This window comes from Psammomys obesus, unplaced genomic scaffold, assembly GCF_907164565.1.
Source record: "Psammomys obesus unplaced genomic scaffold, mPsaObe1.curated_primary_1811, whole genome shotgun sequence".
Taxonomy (NCBI): Eukaryota; Metazoa; Chordata; class Mammalia; order Rodentia; family Muridae; genus Psammomys; species Psammomys obesus.
The window spans coordinates 6,510,844-6,525,736 of NW_026596162.1; the positions used below are offsets into that span (position 1 = coordinate 6,510,844).

Genomic DNA, 14,893 nt, shown 5'->3' on the forward strand with positions numbered 1-14,893 from the left:
AGTTGTTAGCCTTTACTCTAGTGGCTAGGTTTTCATTCATTCATTTTTTAAAAATATAATAAGGTAAAACAAAAAAATGATCACATAGAAGTTGGACAAGACAAACCAGTGGAAGAAAAAGAGCCCAAGAGAATCAGAGACCCACTCATTCAGCCACTCAGAAATCCCATGAAAACACTGAACTGGGAGGCATAGCGTATGTGCAGAGGACCTGGTGTAGACCAGTGCAGGCGCTGTGCCAGCTTCTGCAGTCTCTGTGAGTCCATACGAACTTTGCTCATGCTGATTTAGAAGACCTCGTTTTCTTGGGTTCTCCGTCCCCTTTGGCTCTTACACTCTTCTCACTCCTCTTCTGTAGGATTCTCTGAGCTCTAAGGGGAGGGATTTGATGGAGACATCCAGTTTTGGGCCCAGTGTTCCACGGACTCTCATTTTCTCCATAGTGTCTGGCTGTGGGTCTCTTTATTTACTCCCGTCTGCTGCAGAAAGAAGCTTCTCTGATGAGGACTGAATACACGGATCTATGAGTATAACAGAAAGTCATTGGAGGTCATTTTATCACTACATTTTCTTTTTTAAAACCAATATTATTTTTGTTTCACCTTAGATCCCTGGGGTAACCAGTCTCAGGTTCTTTGTTACATAAGAAGTATTCCATCTCATGGAACAAGCCTTAAGTGAAATCAAATACTTTTTGGTTGCTCCCACAAGCTTTGCCACCATTGCCTTACCATATGTGGCAGGCAGAACACCATTGTAGAAAAAGGTTTTGTGGTTGGCTTGGTGTTTACATTTCTCTCTTGGTAGCATGCAGAGCATCGTCCTGTACCAAGACCCTGAAACATAGAGGTGAAGGCCCTATGTAGGCACTGGCTCAACATCTCTGTCTTCAAAGTAGTTGAGCCTTGCTGTCAGTTTGTAGAGAGCAACCAGTAATCTTGGCAACAGCCTGGGTTGTTTGGAGAGTTCCATGGGACAGCTTTGGACAGCAACTCAATTAAAACCCAGTCTCAGTACTAGAAGCTTTATTTGTTGACAAGAGATGGCCAGTTGGGACTCTGTCTCGCCCATTATCAGGCTATTTCATTTAGACCACCTTATGTATATCAGATAGATAGATAGATAGATAGATAGATAGATAGATAGATAGATAGATAGATAGATATAGATATAGATATAGATATAGATATAGATATAGATATAGATATAGATATATTAGGAGGTTTCTACCATATTAGGTTTCCCATACTACCTCTCAAATGCTCTTTAATTTTGGGTCTTTCTCCATATTCCTGCCAGCATCCCCCTTTCCCCTCCTGATTCCCATTTGATCCTCCCATTCCATATCTAGTCTATTTCCCTTTCCTAAGGAGATCTGTCTGTTCCCTTTAGTCCTTAACTCTAAACCTACCCTCTGTGGCTTTATAGATTGTAGTTTAGTTATCACTGACTTAATAGATAATGTCCAAATATAAATGTACACATATCATATTTCTCTTTCTGAGGGTGGGATCCTTTCTGAGGATGGAATACCTCTATCCTGTGGAGGGACATCAAGGTTGTTTCCAATTTCAAGCTGTTATGAGTAGAGCAACAATAAACATGGTTGAGCAAGTGTCTCTCTGATAGAATGAAGCATCCTTTGGTTTTATGCCCAAAGAGGGTAAAGCAGGGTTTTGTAGATCAATTCCCAACTTCCTGAGGAACCGCCACACTGATTTCCATAGTGGCTGTTCAAGTTTGCACTCCCACCAGCAATGGAGGAGTGTTGCCCTTGCTCCTCATCCTTACCGGCATGAGCTGTCACTTGTGTTTTTTATTTTAGCCGTTCTAGCAGGTGTAAGAAGAAATCTCAGAGTCATTTTGATTTGCATTTCCCTGATGGCTAAGGATGTTAAACATTTCGAGTGTGTGTTTCTCAGCCATTTGACTTTTCTCACTTGAGAATTCTGTTTGGATCTGTATCCCATTTTTAATTGGGTTGTTTTCTAGATACCTACTTTCTTGAGTTCTTGGATTTGGATATTAGCCCTCTATCAAATGCTGGTCAGACTCTTGCCACATTGTCAGAATGACAGTGTTCTTTGCCATGTAGAAGCTCTTTAGTTTCACGAAGTCCCATTATTAATTAATTGTTGCTCTTAGTGTCTGTGCTAACGTTGTTCAGAAAATCTCTTCCTGTGCCAATGAGTTCAAGACTATTCCTCACTTTCTCTTCTATCAGGTTTAGTGTATCTGGTTTTATGTTGATGTCTTTGATTCATTTGGGGTTGAGTTTTGTGCAGGGTGGTAAGTATGGATCTATTTTCATTCTTCTCTATGCAGACATCCAGTTTGACCAGCACAATTTGTTGGGGATGCTGTCTTTTTTGCCACTGTGTATTTCTGGCCTCTTTATCAAAGATCAGGAGTCTAAAGGTGTCTAGATTTACATCTGGGTCCTCAATTTTATTACGCTAATGAATGTGTCTGTTTTTCTGCCAAGACAATGCTGTTGTTATTACTATAGCTTTCTAGTACAACTTGAAATTGGGGACGGTGATAGCTCCAGCAGTTCTGATGGTTTAAGCTGTCCTGGGTTTTTTTGTGCTTCCATATTAACCTGAAAATTATCCTTTCAAGGTCTATGAAGAATTGGGTTGGAATTTTGATAGGGATTGCATTGAATTGTATGGATTGGTTTTGGTACAATGGTCATTTTTACTCTGTTAATCTATGAGCATAGGGGATCTTTGTATCTTCTATTATCTTATTCCAGTTTCTGTTGGTAACTTGAAGGGGTTTTTTTTGTTTGTTTGCTTGCTTGCTTGCTTGCTTGTTGCGGGGGGGGGGGGGGTGTTCAAGATGCCCGGACTTACTTTGTACACCAGGCTGACCTGGAACTGATGAAGATCCGCCTGCCTCTGCCTCTCTGTGTGCTGGGATTACAGGAATGTGCCCCTACTCCTGATGACTTGAAATTTTTATCGTTCAAGTCTTTTACTTGCTTAGTTAAAGTTACTCCAAGGTAGATTATTTGAGGCTGATGTGAAAGGTGTTGTTTCTGATTTATTCAGTCTGTTTGTCACTTGTACATAGGAGGACCACTGGTTTTTACAAGTTAATTTTGTATCCAGCTACTTTGCTCAATGTACCCCTCAGCTGTAGGGGTTTCCCAGTGGAATTTTCAGGGTCACTTATGTACAATTTCATATCATCTGAAAAAAAAAAGATACTTTGGCTTTTTTCCTTTGCAATTTGTATCCCCCTGATCTCCTTCAGTTGTCTTAATGCTCTGGCTAAAACTGTATTGACGAGATATGGAGTACTTATTATGTTGAGGTGTGACGCTTGTGCCTCTAATCTCTCCAGGACCTTTATCACAAAGGGGTTTTGGATGTTGTCAAGGGCCTTCCCTGCATCTAATGAGATGATCATGTGTTGTTTTGTTTTGTTTTTTTTCTTTCAGTTTGGTAATATGGTGGATTATATTTATCAATTTATTACTTATAGGTATTAGGTTTTACAGTGTGTATGTGTGTGTATTTTCATCCTGATCTGTTTAAACTTTTATGCATTATTTAAATCCACCCTTGATATCAGGGTCCTATTTTTCACAAGCCATGGAATAATCACTTTAAGGGGAAAAAAAAAAAAAAGATTCACAAAGCAAATGTGAAAGTTAGGGGGAGCAAATGGATGTGAACTGAAAAACAGCTGCTTTTTGAACTTTACTTTTTAAATCCCTGAAATTTGAAAATAAAGCTTCTAAAGTTTGATTAAAAATGAAAATGCTCAGTGTGGTGTCATACACCTTTAATCCCAGCATTCAGGGAGGCAGAGGCAGGCAAATCTCTGTGAGTTCAAGGCCAGCCTGGTCTACAAAGTGAGTCTGGAACAGCCAAGGCTACACAGAGAAACCCTGTCTCGGAAACACCAAACCATAACTAAACAGAACAAAAACGTCTCTTCTCTCTGAGGCTGGGTGCTTGGTGCTGTGGAGGACTGAGCAGATGATACTGCAGGGTGGCTATCTGTCCTGTGAAGGCAGGGTACGAGGGCATGAAGAACTCGCAGTCGGTCAGATGACGTGGCAAATGCCTGTAATCCCAGGGCTCGGAAGGCTGGAGCAAGAGTGTCCTTCAAATTTTGAGGCCAGGTTGGTTTTCATGGTGAGACTTGGATCAGTGATTAGACAGGGTTTGACCCTCTCTAAACACATCCCCTCTCAAAAAATAAAACAAACAAACAAACAAACAAAGCACCCTGGGGATGTGGCTGGAGATACTTACTAGCAAGTGGAAAGTCTGAGTTGATTCCCCAGTACCTCAGGGGGAGACCACATAGCAGAGCCCTGTGCAGGCTACACCTTCTGACCATTTTGGCATTTAGAAAAGAGAGGGGGTACTGGGAAGGCATGGCTCAGTAAGCAAAGTGCAAGGAGACCCTGACCTTATTCCTTAGAACTGACATTAAAAACAAAAACAAAACAAAACAAATTCCAACGTGGGAGCCACATCTTGGTATATTGGCAAACACCCTCAATCCCAGCACTCGGGAGGCAGAGGCAAGGGGATCTCTGAGTTTGACATAGTAAATTCCAAGACAATCCAGGCCACACAGACCCTGTCTTTTAAAACAAAAAACAAACAAACAAACAAACAAAAAATCTATCACTTCATCCAAGGTGAGACCTGCTTTTAATCTCAGCACTGGGGTGGCAGAGACCAGAGGACACTGGTCTCTCCAGCCAGGCATACTTCCTCGTATATCTGGTGAGCCCTAGACTTATGAGAGACCTTATTTGAGAGGAAGTGGTGATAGCCCTGAGGGTGGCACATCAGGATGTCCACTGGCTGCCATGGGCACACATTCACACAAATAAAACAACTAAAGATAGTAGTGACTGAATGAAGAAGAAAGGAAAAGGAAACTTAAGCGCTCCTAGGAATAGTGGAAGAGAAGGTTTATTATCAGTATGTGGAAGAGGATGGCCGGTTTCGGATCTCTAGGAGTTCGAGGACAGCCTGTTTTACAGAGTGAGTTCCAGGACAGCCAGGGCTGCATAGTGAGACCCTGCCTGAAAAAAAACAAAACAAACAAAAAGACAAACCTGACTACCCTTCTTCTTCGGAGGCCAGTTTTATGGGAAGATCCTACACCATTTTCTCTGAAGGACTTTAGTATCCAAACAAGTAGGGGGAGATGGAGATAGATCCCCAGGTAGAGATGGTTGCGCTGACAAAATCCTGCCAGGATTTGTTACACCTTGCCTTCGAGGAAGCAGCTAATTGTTTAAAATCGAACAACAATAGCAGGCGGACTTGAAGCCCTGACTTCAGAATTGTGTGACAGCCAGTATGGGTGACAATGTCACAGTCAGCAGCTTCATATACACACACACACACACACACACACACACACATCTGTATCTTTCAAAAATTATTTTGTCTTATTTTGAAGGAATTTGTTTGAATGGCCAAAAGCAGGGGCATCCATGGTAGCTTTTCCTACTTGCTAGCTGATCTCATTCTAGGACCTCTTATTGTCCAGCACCATCATTAAACTGTGAGAAATCTCTTTCAATATTTGAGCTTTAAATTTCCTGTGTGTCTGATAAGTGAGTGAAAGAGGGTGTATCTGAGCTTGAATCAAGCAGCTCCGGATGAAGAGACTGGGAGATAATGAGGAATGAAGTTCATATAAGTAGAGCTTGCATTTCCAAGAACCCTATTCGTTTATTTAACAAACACAGCTATTTGACCGGGAAAGGCCGGGACCCAAGAACATCATTCCAGGTTAGCCTACAAACTTTATCTCAAATGTTCTGTTTGCAGAAGCCTATGAAGAGCAAATGAGGGAATTGGAATTTTTGGTGAAAATGTTTTCTCTAATAACACTGACAATCTTCTTTTTGCCTTATCCTGGACATGATGAGAAAAGTGAGCCTTTGTTGAGATTCCCTTTGAGTGGAAGATAAACTCATACCCAAAGGCACTGTGACTGCCCTCCTAGCCCCCGACCAATGAGCACAGTAATGATCACAGTAGTAGCAACTACAGACAGAACTGAAGCTTGACTATTTTAAAAGTAGCAGTTATTTCCCATTGGAGTATTCAGAAGATACTTTAGTAATTTCTATTTTTATTTATTTGTTTGTTTTTAAGGAAACTAGGTGGCGGTGTAAACAAATGTCACGCGTGCAAGAAGCCCGAGTATTGTTATATGAAACTTCTGTTTGTGTTATATGAATGTGAGCGGGAGACAGATGATGTAAATCCTCTCCCCTTCCCCCATCGTGGGCGGCTTACAGTCTAAACTAAGAAGCCACTGATTTCATTTACTCACTTCATTGGTGAGGAGACGCTCAGTCACTAAAAAATGCCTGATAGTAGCAAGCAGAGGGCTTGGGTTTGGTTCCTGTCATCTATGTGGCAGCTAACAACTCCAGGAGCTCCAGTCCCAGGGGATCCAATGTCCTTTTCCAGCTCCTAGGACACCAGACACACATACACATAAAACGAAAATTTAAAGATTTAAAAAAGTGTGGTCTCGGTGGCACATTCCTGTAACTCCAGCAGAAGCGGGTGGAGCTCTGTGAGTTTGAGGCCAGCCTGGTCTTCAGAACGAGTCCAGGACAGCCAAGGCTACACAGGGAAACCCTGTCTCGAAAAATCAACAAAAAATTTAAAAGCAAACAGACATGTCCCAGCAACGGAGACAAATTAATTAAACCAAACAAAGAATATCAGAGGAACAGTTTGACCGTTGGAACAAAATTGAGTGAGATAGGATAGGAAGAACAGGAGTGATCGTGCAGTGAGATAAGGAAGTATTTCACAGGGCAGTGTGCTCTTGTGGCCTCCTGATAGAGCCTCTCATCTTTTCTCACACTTACTTGATCTTGCAGAGGATTCTGTGATCCTAGGGAGGTGCTGGTCCTGTTTCAGGAAGTCTGGGTGGGGCCCAAGATTCTACAGTTTCCAGGTTGTGCCAATCTTCCAGTCCAAGAACCACATTGGAACATCTAGTAATATGCTAGGAGCTGTGCTTATTTTTTCCAGACCTCTCTGTGCCCCAGGAGTCTATGGGAAACCCTTTACTGTCATATTTTATGCATAGATATGAACCATAGATAATGTTTAAGCGAACATGTTTGAGGCCTGTCTTGAGACAGGAGTATAAGCATTTGGAATCCATTAGCCAGAGATTAATGGGTGTGTGTATCTATTCAAAAGGTAGGGACTCATTAATTGTAAATGTGCTAATCTTATCGCTGGAATGTGTTTCTCAGTTTGTGTAATCAATATTGATGAGCAAGAAAGAAAAATGTCTTCTCAGAAATGTACTTGCTTAAAGGTTAAGAGCTGTATTGTCAGGAAAATGTTTAATTCAGTTGTCTGGACTCATAAACATCACACACAGATTAGCTTGACAGGGTACAATAAATTGAATCCCCTCCCTCCTGGCTTTCCACACTCCCCAGGCAAGGTTTATTATAAATTATTTTCCTTTTTAATCCAAGTTATGTAAGAGTACATGTCAAGAGCAAAGCAAGGACGCTTCTTTTTGGGTAGGCAAACACTCTAATAAATAACCTTCAAAGTATTTAAACACAAAGCAGTGGGAGATGGAACCACTGAAGTTTTTCTGTTGAAAGCTTTCAAGTCTGGGAGACAAAAAAGAAAGAAAGAGAGAGAGAGAGAGAGGGAAAGAAAGAAAGAAAAGAGGGAGGGAGGGAAGGAAGGAAGGTTGGTTTTCACCTGTTACAGCCCCAAGGGATGAAGATCCAGCTATTTATAGGAAAGGTTGTGGCAACATTTTATTTTAGTTGGAAGATTTGTTACAATTCTAGGTTTAAATTGGCTCATAATTATGTGGCTACAGGTCAAAAGAACAAGACTGTTTTCTTCTGAAATGTACACTTTTATTAATCGTTTTTTTAAAATGTGTTTTGTTTTACCATGAGATAAATTAGTTTTAAATGCTCAGTCCTATTACATTTCTTTCAAAGTTTGTGTCCAGAGTTTCACCTCCCACCCTTATTGGTACATGCCATTTTCTTCAGTAGTCAGTTTTCCATTGGAGGTTATAATAAATTACATTCTGACTGTCTTGGCAGGGAAAAGACCCTCACTTCAGCCACCAGACTGTAAATCAGTGAATTCCACAGAATTAAAAATCCCCCAGGACATCCCCGAAGATGAAGGCAAAGGCTGAGGATCTGGTACCGTGGAGGAGGGTGTTGCCTCCCAGAAAGGGATTTCCCACAGTTCTGATCACCACACAGAACAGGGCAGGAAGCCAGTGGTAGGTAGGACCACACCATAACCAAGGCTGATGGATTGTGTACATCTCCTGCCTTCTGTTCAAAACTAAACCTCACATCAGGACCCTGAAGATGGGCTTGGGGGTTGGGTCGGGAACACCATGATTTGTTTTTCCCAAGGTTGGCCACCCTGAATAAGTCTTCCTCTGCTTTCCATTATTGCTTTTGTCCAGCCATTGGTTGGCATACTTGGGACAGATAGACAGGCCTAGCTTGCTGGAGCTGCCAGAGCCCAAGCCTTTGTCTGGAAACATCCAGTAAGATTACCACAGAACCAAGAGTGTAAACAACATAGAGACTGTCTTGTTGCTCCAGGTGTGGAAGTAACGCTAGAATCAAGGCACCGTTTTTGGTTTCTGTAGGAAAGAAACACAGCAATATTGTAATAATATGTTTTCGGTTTAATCGCAGGTGTAGGGGGACATAGCAGCTGACTATGGTTTACCTCGTGCTCTGACAGAGGCGTGATTTTGCCAGTTGCGGGTAGTTTCTGTGATCATATGACGTTTGGAAATCTGGGGACTTTTCAGAAGATATATAAATGCAATAGGGTGTTTGCTGGTTGGTGGTTAGCTGCTGTCGGTCACAGTTTGTTAAGCAGTCGTGCACAAAGAAACTAGAAGTAATTAGATAGTCTGACGGCAAAGATCAAACTTGACACCCTTAATCAGCAAGGTCTAATGATAACATCGCCCCTCCCCCATCCTTTTTTAGAGGGTTGGAAGGGCGGAAGAAAGGGATGGAGAAGGGTGGGAGAGAAAAAAACTCTCAAAGTGGCACATGCCGGCTACAGCACTGTCTGGGCCACGTTCCCACCTGCTTCTAAGCACCCCTCATTTTCTTCCCTTTGCGCCTGCATCCCTCACTGGGATCCCTTCCCCTGCCCTCAAATGCCTATGGCTAATCAATTCTTTGGCCTCCCCATTCCACTGTTACTATACACTGATTTGCTGAGAATCCTTGACTCTTCTCACAGGGTAACTAAGCAGATGAAAGGCTTGCTTCTTTGTCTGCCTTCCTTTTTCATCTGCCTCTTCAACTTTGCTTACTTCTGCACTTAAGGAGAGTGTTTAAATTCCAAGGATACTGAAACTATCTCACTTGAGGCTGAAAGGCCTAAAGAGAAAAGTAAAAGGCACCTCGATGTCAGCTTTTACAGCATCTGCTCCAGAGCCCCGCCCCATTCCCCCACCCAAAGTGGCTGGAAGTCTGTAGCGACTGTCCAGAATCTGCACTGAGTTCTAGGAACAGCAGAGATCTGTTCATCACATGGTTGAAATCACACCCAAGCAGGAGCAATCATTTCTTGAGAACTGGCTTGGACCGCCAAGCAATCGTGACTTCTTTCAGCCACCTTGCACAACGAAAAGGGAGATAATGATCAACCAAAGCAAGCTTTGGCAAAGACCAGCTTAATCTCTGTGACTCTTACCCACATCCCATTCTAGTTCTCCCTCTTTTGAAACTTAAAGCTCGTGTCGGTACTCCAAAGGTTCTTGGCCCCATTTCTCTGTACTTTCCAATACATAGGAACTCTGTGTTCTCTGCCGTTGACCACTAATCTTACCTTTGATTGGTACACTGTAGTGAAAGGCTAAGTCTAGTCTATCCAGGACTCCCACTGCTGGGCCCTTGGTCCTCAAGCTGGTAACATTACTGCCTCCTATGAGTAGATTGCACCAATCGAAATAATTCAGGATAACCTATTTGAAGCCCAGCTGAAAAGTAACTGCCATTCTTCTTTGCCATGCAACATAGCATATCCACATGTTCCAGTGTTTAGAATGTGGAGGAGTGTGTGTGTGTGTGTGTGTGTGTGTGTGTGTGTGTGTGTGTGTATTTGTGTGTGTAAAAGGACCATTATCCCTCTTACCAAAGTATGTTTTATCATCTTGCAATTTCCTAAAAGAGGGCTGTTACTTTTTGGGTTGCAGGTATTTGCATAACATCATTTCCTCTCAGTTACATTCTATATAAATTAAATTATAGATTGTACTTGTCATGGCAAAAATAATATATATATATATACTACCGTTCTCACAAAGCTGAGTATGGCTCTTTCATATTTGTATTGATTCCTACATATTCTCTCTCTCTCTCTTTCAAATGTCTTGGAGGTTTTGATTGTAAAACCCACCACCGTTTCCAGTCATGAGTTTTGTATTGTTTGAAGGTATAACTGCCCAGTAGAGCTAAGTGGGCCCTTTCGTGATGTAAATTATTGAGGTGAATGAAGGCTGTTGGCTTGGCTTGCCACCGTGTCCCTCAAATAGGCCAGTGCTGCTTCCCCATCGGACATGAGGCAGTGTCTGCAGGTGCGTCTTTCGGTTGTCACATTTGGGAGGAGAATGCTGTTGCTGTCGGGGGAACAACTGTCCTGCTCTGTATACAACGGCCTGAAGAACAAAGGAGAGATGTGGAGACAGAGTGGTGGGTTGAGCTTTCGGTTCTTACTGCCATTTTATCATCGTTGCAGGAGTCCCTGGCGCCATGCCAAATGCATCCTGGATGGGTAACCTCAGGGCTGTGAAGTGGATGGATATGGAAGACAAGCACGGAGGATGCCATGGTAAGGTGTCCCCGCTCTGAGGCCGCACTGCCCAATGCTGCTGGCATGAGGACCATTAAAATCTTAGTAAAGTGGGTTCTTGTGCAGAGAAAACAGGAGTAGCCAGACCGATCTGCTCCTTATTAGAGAAGGCTGAAGCTACTACATACAGAAGCTCTGAGTCCAGTGGTGACGTATCATATGAGTGAGGCTTAGTGAGTGACACATCAAAGATGGAGGTCACGCACACATAGACTTTTGTAAGAAATCAGAGAAGGGGCAACACAAAACAGAAGGACCTCTCACCCCTGCACTTCCAGAACTTATCTGTAACTCTCGTCTGCTCGGGCATGGATGGCTTTGGGGCACCGTTTTCTTTGTTATTGTTGTTGTTGCTGTTTGTTTCTTCTTTGTTTTAGTTTTTTTTTTTTTTATTACTTGCACTGCCTGCATGTATGCGTACATATCAGAAGAGGGCAACAGATTTTATTATAGATGGTTATGAGCCACCATGTGGTTGCTGGGAATTGAACTCAGGACCTTTGGAAGAGCGGACAGCGCTCTTAACCTCTGACCCATCTCTTCAGCCCATTCTTTTTTGTGTTTTTTTGTTTGCAAGACAGGGTTTCTTGGCTGTCCTGGACTCACTTTGTAAACCATGCTTGCCTTGAACTCACAGAGTTTAGCCTGCCTCTGCGTCCCAGAGTGCTGGGATCACAGGTGTGTGCCACCGAGCCCGGCTGCGGCACTGTTTTCCTGTGTCGTTAATGCTCCTCCTATTCAAGTGTGTGTTTGTCCTAAACAGTTGAAGCCTCCGTGGACTAGGGCAGCCCAGTCATGTTTCACTGGTGTCTCATCACACTGGCTTGGTTTCCATGTCTCCTGTTCACCACGTCTGACATTCTGTTTCTCTGCCCTCTCCCCGACAGGTCACTATGTACATGGAATCTGCATCTATGGAAACGGAGACTTAAAGTGGCTAATTAACTCGCAAAGCCTATTTGCTAACAAATTTGAACTCAACACGTACCCTCTTACTGTGGAATGCCTGGAGCTGAGGCATCGAGAAAGGACACTAAATCAGAGCGAAACTGCCATTGAGCCCAGCTGGTATTTTTGATCCGAGCAGCCTGGCCTGAAGGGAAATTGAAGGCGTTAAGAAGAGCCTTCTTCTCCAAGGACTCTTGCCTTAGCCATGCTAAAGGCTTCAAAAAACTGGTTTTAGGATGTGCCTACCCGGCTATGCTTAAAATATGGCTGGGTACAGCTGTCCTGGCATTTTAGCCAGTCTGGCCATTTCTTTTGAATGTCTTTTCTTTTCTCCTCCCTCTCATCCTCTCCCTCCCCTCTTCTCTCTCTGATCTCTCTCTCTCTCTCTCTCTCTCTCTCTCTCTGTAAGATAGGTAGGGTCTTGCTATGAATCCCTGGCCTGGTTCTTGTCAGGTAGCCCAAGATGGCCTTGAACTCTCATCAATCCTTCCACCCTGATCCCCCGAGTGCTGCTATTACAAGTGTGTACAGCCACACCTGGCTCCAATGCCTGGCAGCCACTTGATGCTCATCTTCATCCTAGTCCACTCCAGTGGTCAATTACACATTTAAATGCACCTGTTAGAAGGTAGGTAACACCGTTTAAGAAAATCAGAACTTGGTTTATTTGAGAAGGAAGCTTTCATACCATCTCCCTAGCAACTGTGTACTCAGCCACACACGGGCATAGAGACAGACTTCTGGGAACTCACCAATCTATTTAATCACGAACTGACCTTGGAGAGCTGAGGAACTGTATAGTTAGTTCATTGTCCACGCATTTGACCGACGTTTGTGCAGACTTGGGCTCCATCTCCAGCATCATAAACGGGTCTTGCGAACACTGACGTTTTCAGTTTACTTGTGTCTGAAGCGCTGCGCACGGTACAGAGCCAGTAACCAGCGATCGACCGCATGCGCCGTAAGACAGGAAGTGGCTGCAGGAAGAGGGCCTCAGGGATGCCAGACATTTCCGTGTCCTGTTGCAGGACGTTCTCGCTCCCACCGAGAACGCTGAAACGTCCTGACAGGAATGAAGGACTTCTTTCTTTCCCACAGGAAAGGTGCTATTGTGTGGGTCTGGAACCTGCGAATGACTCACTTCTGGGGTTCCGTTTCCATGTGAGAGCTGGGGGACCCACTTCTGTTGCACACGGCTTCAACCACACCGGGACGGCCTCCGAGTAGCTCGCAGCCATCGGTGCCCACGAGAGCCCCGCGTGGTAGGTGGACACCCGTGTCCCTTTCCACTCGTTCTCTCGGTCATTCGTTCAGCCTGCCATCAGCAACCGCCTCTGGGAGGTCTGTGATCCTCCAGACACGTGCTCACCGGCACACAAGGGCAACAAGACAGATGCTTTCTCCACGGTGAAAGTCTTGGGGACTGGAATCAACTTTTGAAATCCTGCTCTGGGGTCTTACAGAATGACTACACCTCACACGTACCCTGGCCTAACTATATATTACATCAGGCCATAGTGATCAGTAATTTATTAATAGATTCATCCAGAGATGGGGGGGGGCAGGGGGACGACAAAAGCTAAAGCCTGTTGTGCCCCCTCCGGCTCCTCCTTGTCTCGTTTTATTCAGAACTTGGTCCCCACCTCCCCCTTCCCCACCCCCGGTTACTTCATCGCTCAGATGATGTAACAAGCCTTAGGATGGTTTATGATTGTTAGGAAGCAAATTCTATGGATTTGGGTTGCCTTTCTGCTCCTTTCAGCTCATTTCCTTAGGGCTGTGGAGAGAAGGTGGAGTTTAAGAATGGTCTCAGTGTCAATATTGAGAAAAAGTTCTGTCAGGATTTAATGGGGGGGGGGGGGTCCATGCTTCCATGCCTGACAACTGGGTTCAATTCCTGGAACCCACATGATGGAGGGAGAGAGTCCACTCCCAAAAGTGACTCCCCAACCCCCACACGTGTCGCATTGGTCACCCCACCCACCAAACACACACACACACAGATGGATAAGTGCAGTTTATTAAATGTGATTATCCTTACTAGCCCCGTTGTGTTTATAAATCCTTACTTGTTCTAGTGGAAACAACAACATCACACTTGCTTTAAATGATGTCACTTACCACAATTTCATTATTGTGCTGTAATTGTACCTGCTGAATGTTAATCATCTTTAAAGGGAATCACTTTCATGTAAAACTGTTTTTGTTTTTGTTTTTTTATCCTACTGAAAGATAAAATGGGGTTGAATCGGGTAGTAAAGGGGCCGAAAGGTAGGATGCGCCAGGTGAAGGCAAAGTCTAAGCCGGGTCTCTCGTTCGATTGTCATGTGATGATAGCACCTGAAGAGAAATGTTTTACACTGGATCTCTCATGGAAAATGAGAACTTATTCTGGAGTAGAAGTTTACATGCCCATTGCTGGTCACCTCTGTATTATAAAGACTTTAATATGGGAAGAGAATAGCAGTTTAGCTAGTGAGCTAGCGCTGAAGGTACCCTCACCTACTGTATCCGTTTTTGGTTTCGATGATGTTTTCTGGTTTTGTTTTCTTGGAAATAAATTAATATATTGTTTTCCACCTTCTGGGATAGTGTGCGTGTTTGTTTGATACCTGGATAATAATGCACTAAAGAACACGTTCAATGGTGCAGTTCCCCCCCCCCAGCTTTAAAAAGGACAAAAGAAACATTTACACATGAGTAGTTGTCTAAAATTATCAATCCACTAAAATAATAACTGACCTATCCCTTTCTCAGGTAAGGAGAGAGCAATTGAGAACAACAGGATAAATAGAAAATTCGTTTTCTTTATGCATTTGTGTGTGTACTGATTGTATGTATGTTTGTACGTATGTACGTATATAAATGTCTTTCATGGAACTTTGAGGTTGCCATTTGGGCTAAACTGGTTGGCTGGTGAGCCCCAGGATCCACCTGTCTCCACTTCTCCCTGGCATTACAGGCATGGGCCCCTCCCATCCCTGGCTTTCACATGGATGCTGGGAATCCAAAACTCAGGTACTCAGGTTTGCAGAGCAAGCTTTTTA

At 43.6% G+C, this 14,893-nt stretch overlaps 1 protein-coding gene across 3 annotated transcripts in view; it reads left to right on the forward strand.

Annotated features, from left to right (window-relative positions):
• Positions 1-14,430, forward strand: part of Gcnt2 (glucosaminyl (N-acetyl) transferase 2 (I blood group)) — a 94,273-nt gene extending 79,843 nt beyond the window's left edge. For all 3 annotated transcript variants that reach the window (XM_055595151.1, XM_055595152.1, XM_055595150.1), the window contains exons 2-3: positions 10,785-10,877; positions 11,786-14,430. In XM_055595151.1, coding sequence (XP_055451126.1) covers positions 10,785-10,877; positions 11,786-11,976 — 284 coding nt within the window. In that variant the 3' untranslated portion in view covers positions 11,977-14,430. The remainder of the gene's footprint in view (positions 1-10,784; positions 10,878-11,785) is intronic.
• The last annotated feature ends 463 nt before the right edge of the window (positions 14,431-14,893 follow it).